The sequence below is a fragment of the Martes martes genome (assembly GCF_963455335.1).
Source record: "Martes martes genome assembly, chromosome: 5".
Taxonomy (NCBI): domain Eukaryota; kingdom Metazoa; phylum Chordata; class Mammalia; order Carnivora; family Mustelidae; genus Martes; species Martes martes.
Genome location: NC_137892.1, coordinates 9,343,089 through 9,355,498, shown reverse-complemented (window position 1 = coordinate 9,355,498; position 12,410 = coordinate 9,343,089). Strand labels below are relative to the sequence as shown.

At 38.1% G+C, this 12,410-nt stretch overlaps 1 protein-coding gene across 1 annotated transcript in view; it reads right to left on the bottom strand.

The window, feature by feature from the left end:
* The window catches only part of LOC308342655 (butyrophilin subfamily 1 member A1-like), a gene marked incomplete at its 3' end in the record, with an annotated part of 136,300 nt that extends 128,703 nt beyond the window's left edge, over positions 1-7,597 (bottom strand). Inside the window, exon 1 of the mRNA XM_080803235.1 lies at positions 7,375-7,597. Within this exon, the coding sequence (XP_080659361.1) occupies positions 7,375-7,489 (115 nt within the window). The 5' untranslated portion in view covers positions 7,490-7,597. The remainder of the gene's footprint in view (positions 1-7,374) is intronic.
* Between the last annotated feature and the right edge of the window lie 4,813 nt (positions 7,598-12,410).

The following is a 12,410-nucleotide window of genomic DNA, read 5'->3' as shown; positions in this document are numbered from 1 at the left end:
ACTGGGCAAGAGCTTTCAAGGTAATGTTGGTCCCAGAAAGGACAGTGGGATGGCACCCAGCTATGACTTGGGAGCAGTGGAATGGGATGCATGTGGGAGACTGCAACCACTTGCAATCACAAAAACTCAAAGCAAAGTGTCACTTGTGGGGCCCTGCAGATGCTCCATGGGAGAATTTCAGTGGGGGAGAACCATGGAAGTCGGTAGGTTTGGTGCACACAGAAGTTAAGACAGTTGTCCTAAGGGTTTAATGGAGAAGGGGGGATGTGATTTTGTGGCTCTGGGCCAGAGATCCTAGCCCAACCATTTTTACTTTGACACGGAAAGCCACCTGGGAACAAAAGCAACACAATCAACTCACCTGAAGCCCATCCCCCTGACCTGGGAGTATGGCAACTCCAACAGGTAAAGATACCTGAGGTAGAGACACCTGAGAAGCAGCATAGTAGGCCCCTCCCCAAGAAGACAGACTGGAATAAGAGGCGAATGATTAGCTTATCCCCCAGGACTGTAAAACTCTATCACCAGGGAAAATAAAATACTGAGCTCCTCGTGTTTCCTCACAAATCTTGTTTTCCCTCATTCTAAAATTTTACATTCCATTTTTTTAACATTTTTCCTTTTGAAGGAGAAAAAAGAAAAAAAGTAAAATTTTGTTTTCTTTTAATATTTGGGATGTACTGTCATCTAAGTCACAGACCTAAATTAATTCAGGAACAAGTAGATCATCCTGCTTTGTCCATCTTGTGAGATTATAGTCTCCCCCCTCTTCTGTTGTTTTGTTCATTTTGTCTTTGTTCATATTTCTGTGGTGTCTACATACCACTTTGGATTTTGGGGGGATGCATTTTTCTATAGTCATGGCTGATATTTTGGACTCTGTTCATTCACCTATGCATTCTTCCTTAGGAAGGATGACTTGAAGGAGGAAATAATAACAAAGGAAGGAACTAGAAGTGATGTTCTCTGCCATAGAGCTAATCAATATGGATATTAGAAAGATGTCACAGAGAGGATTCAGGCTACCAATTATAAAGTTAGGTAGGCTTGAAAAAAAGCACACATGACAATACAGAATCTCTAAGGCTGGAAATGAGATCAAATCAGGTTGAATTTTAAAATTCTATTAATGAGTTGTCATCTAAATCGGTTGCTCTAACTGCTAGTGTCAGTGATGCAGAAGAAAGAATAAGTGATCTAGAGGACAGGCTGATGGAAAGGAAGGAAGTTGAGAAAAACAACTAATAGCCTATGAAGAAAGGCTTTGGAAACTTAATGATTCATTGAAAAGAACCAATGTCAAAATCATTGACATCCAAGAGGGGGGTGGAAAGATAGAGAGGGCTAGAAAGTATATTCAAGCAAACCATGGCTGAGAACTTTCCTAATCTGGGAGAGGAAGCAAGCATTCATTACTAGGAGGCAGAGAGGATCCCTCCCAAAATAAATAAATACAGTTCAACACCCTGACATAATAGTGAAGCTTGCAAATATTAGAGCAAAAGAAGCTATCCTGAGAGTGGCTAGGGAGAGAAGATTCTTTATGTATGAAGGAATATTACAGTAACATCAGACCTAACCACAGAAATCTTGAAGCCAAGAAGGGCTGGAATGATATATTCATGGCACTAAATGAGAAAAACGTGCAGCCAAGAATATTTTATACAGCAAGGCTGACATTCATTAGGGAAGAAGAAATAAAAATCTTCCAGGACACACAGAAACTGAAAGAATATGTGACCATTGGGGCGCCTGGGTGGCTCAGTTGGTAAAGTATCTGCCTTTGGCTCAGGTCATGATAGCAGGGCCCTGTGATCAAGCCCCATATCAGGCTACCTGCTCTGTGGGAAGTCTGCTTCTCCCTCACCCACTCCCCCTGCTTGTGTTCCCTTCTTCCCTGTGTGTCTCTCTCTGTCAAATAAATAAATAATTTTTAAAAAATGTAAGCACCAAGCCAGGCCTGCAAGAAATATGAAGGGGCATACTGTAAGTGAAGAGAGATACAAGAGTCACATAGATCAGAAAATAGCAGGGACTACAGAAACAGGGCCTTTGCTAGCAATTAATGTCACTAAATTCATATCTTTCAATAGTTACTCTGAATCTAAATGGGCTGAATGTTCCCATCGAAAGACACAGGGTATCAGATTGGATAAAGAAAAGCAGAGCACATCTATATGTTTTCTTTAAGAGACTAATATTGAACCCAAAGACATCTCCATATTGAAAGGGAGGGGGATGAGAACATTTTACCACACTAATGGACCTCAAAGGAAAGTTGGAGTAGCATTCCTTATTTCAGACCATTTAGATTTTAAACCAAAGACTGTAGTAAGATTAAAGGGACACTATGTAATACTTAAAGGGTCTATACAACAAGATGATTTAACAGTTATGAATATTTATGCCCCCAACATGGGAACAGCCAATCATATGAACCAATTAATAAGCAAAACAGGGATGCCTGGCTGGCTCAGTTGGTTAAGCTACTGTCCTTGGCTGAGGTCATGATCCTGGAATCCTGGTATCGAGTCCTGCATCAGGCTTCTTGCTAGGTAGGGAGTCTGCTTCTCCCTCTGACCCTCCCTCTTCTCCTGGTCTCCCTCTCTTTCATTCTCTCTCTCTCTCTCTCTTTAATAAATAAATAAAATCTTTAAAAAAATATCCAAAACAAAGAAACATATTGATAATAATACATTGAGAGTAGGAGACATCAACACTCCACTCACAGCAATGATCATATTAGCAGCAGACCAACAATGAAACAAGAAATTTGAATGACACATGGGACAACATGGACTTCATAGATATATACACAGAATATTCCATCCTAAAACAAAAGTATACTCATTCTTTTTAGTACGCATGGAACTTTCTCCAGAACAGATCACATAACGGGGCACAAATCAGTTCTCAGCTGAAACCTAAGGGCTGAAGTTATCCCTGCATATTTTCAGCCCCAAATACTTTGAACCTGAAAGTCAATCACAAGGAGGATTTAGAAGGAACTCAAACACTGGGAGGCTAAGTAGCATCCTGCTAAATAATTCTAATAATATATGCTAATAATAATGCTAATAATCCTGCTAATAATAATTTCCTCAACCAGGAAATTAAAGACAAACTTAAACAATTTATTGAAACCAATGAAAATGAAGACTTTTTTTTTTTCAAAACCTATTGGTTACTGCAAAAGTTGTCCTAAAACGGAAGTACAAAGCTATCCAAGCCTCTCTCATAAAATTAGAACAATCCCAAATGAACAAACTAACCTTACATCTAAAGGACCCAGAGACAGCACAGTGAATAAAGCCTAAACCAAACAGAAGAGAAATAATAATGATCAAAGCAGAAATCAATGAACTAGAGACCAGAAAAACAATGAAGTAGATCAATGAACTAGAAGCTAGTTCTTTGAAAGAATTAATGAGATGAATAAACCTCTGCAGACATATCCAAAAGAAAAGAGAAAGGACCCAAATTAATTAAATCATGAAGGAAAAAGGAGATAATGACCAACACCAAGGAAACATATAAAAATATTAGACAATATTATCAGCAACTCTGTGCCAAAAATTAGGCAATCTGGAAGAAATGGATGCATTCCTGGACATTTATAAACTACCAACATGAAAACAGGAAGAAATAGACAATGAGAACAGACAAATAACCAGTATGGAAATTGAAGCAGTAATCAAGAATCTCCCAAAAAACAAAAGGCCAGGGTAAGATGGTTTCTCACGGGAATTTTACTAAACATTTAAGGAAGAAGTGATAACTATTTCACAAAATAGATCTGTTTCACAAAATAGAAATGGAAGGAAAACTTCCAAACTCATTCTGTGAAGCCAACATTACCCTGATGCAAAAACAAAAGACCCCATCAAAAAGAATTACAGAACACCATCCCTGATGAACATGGATGCCAAAATACTCAACAAGATCCTAGCCAGTAGAGTACAACAGTACATTGAAAGGATTATTCACCACAGCCACGTGACATGTATTGCTGGGATGCCAGGGTGGTTCAACATTCACAAATTGATCACTGTGATAGAGCATATTAATAGAAGAAAAGATAAGAACCATTTGATCCGATCAACTGATGCAGAAAAAGCATTCAACAAAATACAGCATGCTTCTTGATTAAAACTCTCCATAGTATAGGGATAAATAGAACATACCTCAAATTCATAAAAACCATCTATGGAAAGTCCAGAGTGAATATCATTCTCAACAGGGGAATATTTAGAGTTTTTCTTGTAAGGTCCGGGACACAACAGGGATGCCCACTCTCACCAATATTGTTCAACATATTACTATAAATCCTAAACTCAGCAATAATACAACAAAAAGAAATAAAAGGTATTCAAATTAACAAAGAAAAAGTTAGACTCTCCCTCTTCACGGATGACATGATACTATATGTAGAGAACCCAGAAAACTCCATCCCTATTACAAGAACTCATACAGTAAATCAGCAATGTGGCTAAAAAATCAATGCAGAGAAATCACTTTCATTTCTATAGATTAAAAACATGACTGAAGATTGAGGAATTAAGGCATCAATTCCATTTATAATTGCACCAAAAAGCAAAAGATACCTAGGAATAAACCTAGCCAAAGTAGTAAATTCTAGAAACTATAGAACACTTTTGAAACAAATTGAGGAAGACATAAGAGATGGGAAAATATTCTGTACTTATGGATTGGAATAATAAACATTGCTAAAATATCTATGCTGCACAGAGCAACTTACAATTTCAATGCAATTCCTATCAAAATAACATAGACAATTTTCACAGAGCTGGAACAAATGATCCTAAAATTTGAAAGGAACGAGAAAAGATCCTGAATCACCAGGGGACTGTTGAGAGAAAAAAACAAAACAAAACACAAAGCTGGGAACATCACCTTGCCTTTTTTCAATTTATATTACAAAGCTATGATCATCAAAACAGTATAGTATTGGCACAAAGACAGACACAAAGATCAATGGAACAGAATAGGGAGTCCAGAAATGGATGGTCAACTAATATTTGACAAAGCAGGGAAGAACACCCAATGGAAAAAACAAAGCTTCTTCAATAATGGTGCTTGGAAAATTATACAGCCATATGCAGGAGAATGAACCTGGAACATTCTCTTACACAATACACAAAGATTATGTCAAAATGTATGAAAAAGCTAATGTGAGACAAGAATCCATCAAAATCCTAAAGGGGAACATAGGCAGTAATCTCTTACACCCTGGCCACAGCAAATTCTTGTGAGACACATTTCTAAGGTGAGGGAAACAAAAGAAAAAATGAACTATAGGGACTTAATCAAGATAAAAAGCTTTTGCACAGCAAAGGAAACTGTCAAGAAAAATAGAAACTGACCTTCAGAATGGGAGTAGATAGTTACAAATGAAATTGCAGATATCCAAGATCTATAAAAAAAAAAAGGCATCAAATACAATACCCAAAAAACAATCCAGTCAAGAAATGGGCAGAAGACTTGAAGAGTCACTTCTCCAAAGAAGAAATACAAATAGCTAACAGACACAGGAAAAAAAAATGTGTCATATCATTAGCCATTAGGAAAAAAGAATCAAAACCACAATAAGATACCACTTTATACCAGTTAGAATGCCTGAAATTAACAAAGCAGTAAATAACGTATTTGGCAAGGATGTAGGGAAAGGGGAACCCTCTTACACTGTTGGTGTGAATGCAAGCTGGTATACCTATTCTGGGAAACAGTATGGGGGTTCCTCAAAAAGTTAAAAATAAGGCTGTCCTATGACCCAGCAATTGCACTAATGGGTATTTACCCCAAAGTTACAGATGCAGTGAAAAGAAGGTGCACATGCACCCCAACGTTCACAATAGCCAAACTGTAGAAGGAGCCGAGATGTCCTTCAACAGATGAATGGATAAAGAAGATACGGTTTACATATACAATAGAATATTACTCAGCTACCAGAAAGAATGAATTCCTACCATTTACACTAATGTGGATAGAACTGGAGGGAATTATGCTAAGTGAAATAAGTCAAGCAGAGAAAGAATTATCATATGGTTTCACTCATATGTGGAATACAAGAAACAGGGCAAAGGATCATAGGGGAAGGGAGGGAAAACTGAATGGGAAGAAATCAGAGAGGGAGACAAATCATTAGAGATTCTTGACTCTGGGAAACAAACTTCGGGTTGCAAGAGAGAGGGGCTGAGGAGATGGCATATAGTGGTGATGGATATTAAGAAGGGCACATAATGTGATAAGCACTGGGTGTAATAGGCAATTAATGAATCTTTGAACATTACAACAAAAACTAAAGTTGTACTATATGTTGGCTAATTGAAGTTAATAAATAATATGTACAAATTTAAAAGTGTAGATATTAAATATGTGTATTTTTGTGTATCAATTATCCCTCAATAAATCTGATTTTTAAAAAGATGACTTCTAAGTTATAATGTTATTTTTTTGTGATATGCCACAAATTAGTTAATTAATTAGAATTCATTTTCTAATGTACTAATTGCTTTCCTGTATTTTAAGTAGATAGTGTTTCAGAGGAAGTGGACTGAGATACAATTATAGGTTTTAAAATTAGTTCCTTTATTTTTTTTGGCAAATTATGTATATTTACTTCACTGTTCAACAGTATATCTTTCATTAAAATCAACATGAACATTCTCTATCTAAACGTGTTGTTAGTTCAGTGTTTATTTTTGCAATGAAATAGAATATTTAGTACTTCTTTCAACTAATCTTTTGTCTGGAAGAGTATGTCTTAGTTGGACCGGTGTTCTCACACGCCTATGGAAATAGAATATTTCCATACTGGAAGTGACATTCAATCTCAGTTCAAATGCACTCATGTGAACATACGGGTATTTATTAAAGTCAAAAGTATTTAATACCCTGTTAAGAGTCATGCAGCTGGATGGGCGCAACATGTCCATAGGAGTCCAAAGTTTCTGACTCTATGTTCTGACAGCAGTGGGTAGAGAACATTCTCCAGGGAAGCAAACTGATTTTTCTTATCTAGACTCGGCTTCAAAAATAATGTTACATCAACTGGGCTGAATAAATGACAAAGTGTTTTTGAGATACTCCTCTTACATTATTTATATTTTATAAGATGTCTTTGTGTAATTATATGATTTTATCCTAAAAAGCATAGAAAAGGAAAGGGACACAGGAAGACGTTAAAAAAACAAACAAACAAACAAACAAACCTGAAAGGAGAACAATTCCGAGGTCTTCAGGTCCCTGTATAAGGAAAACCGCAGGGCCCTGGCGATGTGCTATGGAACAAAATGACTTCTGAGCTAAGTTACAGGGTAAAGAAAATCCCAGCTGTCCCTCCGTCTTACTCACCTGCACCTTCCTGTAGAAGCAAAACTAAGAGAAGAAGGGTCCTGAGGTTCACACAAAAAGGCTGCATCCCAACTGGTGGTCCCAGGGCTGGAAGGTCAGACTTCTTTCCTCCCATGAACTATCATGGGTCCTAGTCCTGAAGTCTGGTTTACTTATATTCACACTGTTTCTAAAACACTGAGAACATGTTCCTCAAACAGAAAACTGGCTTGTTAGGGCACTCACATATGCGAAACTGAAAGCAGGAAGTGGACTCTGAACAAACTGCCTCATGCTTTTATACATTAAAGGGCCCAATAAGGAAGTATGTTAAAGCAGAATTATCGAACAAAGGTGGAAAAAAAAAAAAAAAAAACGCCTTACAGAATGAAGAAAACTTTAACCCTAAACTTTTCAGTTTAGTATCAAGACTGTTTTTCTGAATTAGAATTAAAAACCACTGTCTCACTCTTCAAGGCAAATGGTATTAGTAACAATCAAATTTTCTTATTTGGCAAAGGCAAACAGGAGCAATGCCACATAACACAGACAGAAGCTTCTCTGCAGAAGTACAAAGGTTAGAAAGATCACCTAGACCTCCACATCCCAGGAGAGGACATTTCAGTGACTTGTTTTATTAAAGGGAGTTGTCTCCTTTGATCCTACATTTTGCAAGCAAGCATGGGACCAGCTGTGTTGCCTATTATAGCTATAATATGCCACCAAACATCACAACTCCAGAGTAAAAATGGGGGCAGGGGAAGCTAGTTATAAACATGGGTCAAACAGCATAAATAGGTATGGTTATGGTTACTCTATGTTAGCCATAGAATATACATAGATATATAGATACATATATGAAAATATGTACATCTTTAATCATAAAGAAAATATGAAACAAAAGCATGATGGAATATCACTAAACTTCTGATGTCAAAAACAAAATTTTTATTTATTTATTTTTCTAAGTGGCAGTGCCAATATTGCGAGAAGACACAGGTAAGCTGGATCAATCATAAATTGTTAATGCGAATGTAAAATGGCACAGAAACTCTGGAAAAAAAGAGAGTTCTGTATTTTCTAATAAAAGTAAATATTCAAATGGTACATAAAATTAAAATTGAAATTGTTGGCAAAAGTCACAGAGAAATAAAACTGTATATGTAAAATGTGTACACACATGTACATAGAGCCTTCAGTTGTAATAGTCAAAATTTTGAAGAAATCCAAGTGTCCTCCAGTGGGTGAGTATTTAGACTGTGGCATATTGGTAATATGGTATGCTGCTCATCAATACAAAATAAACTGTTGGGCACAAATCAACTCGTATGGATTTCAGTGGAAGTACACAGTAAAAAAAAGCAATGGCAAAGATTACACACTACATGAGTCTATTCATAAAATGCTCTTTAATGTACAAAATTACAATAGATTAATGTTTCACAGAGATTAGGGATTAGATTAGATTAGATTAGAGATTAGAGATTGGGTGGAGAGGAGGGATAGAAGCAAATGTGACTGAAAGGGGTTAACACAAGATATCTTTGGTGATTTTACCTTTCTATTTCTTGGTTGAGGTTGTTAGCCACATTTTTTTTAATTTTTATTTTTTCCTTATTTCTTTAAAATTTTTTCAGTGTTCCATGATTCGTTGTTTATGCACCCCCACCCAGTGCTCTGAGCAATATGTGCCCTCCTTATTACCCACCACTATGCTCACCCATCCCACTGCCCTTCTCCCCTACAAAACTCTCAGTTTGTTTCTCAGAGTCCACAGTCTCTCGTGCTTTGTCTCCTGGTCCAATTTATCCAAATTCACTTTTCCTTTACTTCTCCTAATGTCCTCCATGTTATTCCTTATGCTCCACAACTAAGTGAAACCATATGATAACTGACTTTCTCAGCTTGACTTATCTCACTCAGCATAATCTCCTACAGTCCCATCCATCTACATCTACAGTTGACACAAAAGTTGTGTATTCATCCTTTCTGATGGCTGTGTCATATTCTATTGTATGTTACCCACATTTACACGCGGGTTAAAATTCTATAAACTATTCCCCTACACACACAAAGACACACTCAGTGAACACTTTTAAAAGTGGTAATGTCTGAACAATTTCTGCGGATTGTAGTCAATCCAATTTCCTTTTTGTGACATGTTGGGATTATACAAAATAACACCACTGAGAGAAACTGGGGAAGGGGCTTCTCTGTACCAGATCTGGTTTTTTTCACAAGTCTATAATCATTTCATACTTATAAAAAAAAATCAAAACCATAAAATACAGGTGTCTGGATGGCTCAGTCAATTAAGTGTCTGCCTTCAGCTCAGGTCATCATCTTGGTGTCCTTGGGTTGAGCTCTGTGTCAAGCTCCCTGCTCAATGCGGTGTCTGCTTTTTCCTCTCCCTCTATCCCACAACCCTTGCTCGTGCTCTCTCTCCCTGTCTCTCGGTCAAATAAATAAAATGAAATAATTAAATTAAAGTAATGTTAAGAAAGTCAAAGTCATAGATAAAACTGTGATACTAAATGATAATAGTTCATTTATATATAGAAAATAATTGTTTTTTTAAAGATTTTATTTATTTTTTTGACAAAGAGATAAATCACAAGTAGGCAGAAGTAGGCAGAAAGGCAGGCAGAGAGAGAGAAGCAGGCTCTCTGTTGAGCAGACAGCCTGATGTGGGGCTCCATCCCAGGACCCCGGGTTCATGACCTGAGCTGAAGGCAGAGGCTTAACCCACTGAGCCACCCAGGTGCCCCAGAAAAGAATTGTTTTTTAAAGGCTTAGATATAGTGTAATGTAAAGTGAGAAACAATGAACTAGTTTTTTTTAATAAAATTTGATTGATTTAAAATAGTTAGAACAAAGTAGAATTTATCAATAAAATAAGAAAAATTCACTGAAAGTAAAACACATGAATGTTTAGGGCAGAGAACTGGAAGTCATAAGAGCAGATTTCAAGGAAAAGTCACATATATTAAGATGGGGAGGTATAAACATAGTAAGCATTAATATATCCATGTTATTAAAAAGAGGGGGGATGTCAAGATTAGGGGGACATGATGGCAGAGAATTAGGAGGAGGCACTGCTTTCAACCTGTCCCCTAAAGTGAGCTTATTAACTACCAAAGAACTCTGATCACACATGAAATCAGCCTGCGATTAGAATTATACACTTCTGGATCTCCATGGGGGCAGAAGACACCAGTGGGCAGGTAAAGTGGAGTGGGAACATCAGACTGATATTGGAAGATAAACAAAAGGGGGAGGGAGCCACCAGAAGTGACCCATTGGAAAGTAATACCCCGATATGAGAGTGCCCTGCGTCTGGAGACTAGCATTAACTTGGAGTCTGGTTGAAAGCACTCAGAGCAAAGGATCGCAGGGGGAAATTGGGGTGATTGGGCGGTTAGGGACAGGGGCTTAAGCCTGGTGACCCAGGACAGACACCGATGGTGCTGAGCCAGAGTGCAGCAAAGAAGACAGGTCTTGGTCCCTGAGGTGCTGGCACACCTGAGAGCTTCTGGGTGGTGGCGCCTGTGAGGGTGAGGGAGCCTCGCCAGCCAGCAAAACCACAGCATTTTGCACTCTGCGTGCACATGCTCAAGTTCTGCTCCACTAGAGTTTGTGTTGCACCCTACACTCCCCTGAGAAAGGTGCCGGAGGGGCCAGACAGATAGCACTCTCTAGGACCCAGACTCTGAGCACTCCCAGCCAGGGCCAGCGTGAAAATCTCAGTGAGCTATCTCACCTTGGGACCTCTCTGGTGGTCTGGAGCTGCCCAGATAGCCAAGTCTAGTATTTCTCATGGTTTGGGGTACAAGCGGGAGTTCCCATGCCCCCAGAGACTGTGACTGGGAACATGCTCTGCCAGTGGCAGAGGGGGAATTTATGTGCTTCGGAGCACCCAGAGGGGAATAAACTGAGGCTTTTCTCTGAGAGAGAGGTCTGGGTCCAGTTTGCTTTCCTCTAAACCTCCAAAAACCGCCAAAAGCTGGCAAGGGGAGCAAAAACAAAGAAACAAACAAACAAAAAACCCTCCAGAGAACAAAAGCCTGCAAAACCGGTTTCCCCAGAGCTCAGTACCTTGATGGGGGCAGGAGAGCTTAACTCAGGCAACACTGCCTGAAATCCCAAGTGGCAGGCCCCTCCCCCAGAAAGCCAGACCCCCCCAAAAAAAAAGACAAGAGATCAACCACCAATAATTCATAGATACATTTATTTATATTTTTTAATTTTTGATTTTTTTTAATTTGTCAGAGAGAGAGAGAGAGCGTGTGCACAGGCAGACAGAGTGGCAGGAAGAGGCAGAGGGAGAAGCAGGCTCCCCACCGAGCAAGAAGCCCAATGTGGGACTCGATTCCAGGATGCTGGGATCATGACCTGAGCCAAAGGCAGCCACTTAACTAACTGAGCCACCCAAGCGTCCCTACAACATTCATTTTTAATTCCTTCCCACTATTCTGGTTATTTTCTTTCTTTTCTTTTCTTTTCTTTTTTTTTTTTTGAATATATAACTCTTTAACCTATCTACCATCACAAGGAGACGTTCAGTACATCAAATTCAATAATAACGTTTTACCATAACTTTTTTGATACATATACCTGTGTTTTTCTTCTGCTTTTCTATTTTTTATTTTTTTTACTTTATTTTATTTTATTTTATTTTTAATATACACATAGAGATAAGGTTCAAGGTAATCCCCTTTCCCAAATCAATGCTAAAACTATAAGTAAACAAGTTTTAATCCCCCTTTATCGAAGGAAAGTTGAGTCCTTTTACAAACATATCAAGATACATCCAGGAAGAATCAAAATAACCTTCCACACTGACCCTGAGAATTTATAACCTCCCTCCCATCTTGTCCTCTGTCAGTGTTTCTGTGTACTTGTTTTTCTTCTGGTAGTGTCTAAATCTTATACTTGGGGATCATTCTAACTGGGTTCTTTTTTATTTATTTACTTATATTTTCTCTTGTCATCTACTACTGTTGATCTTTTTGTTTGTCTGTTCTTGTTTGTATACTTCATAAATCTTTACCTTGGGG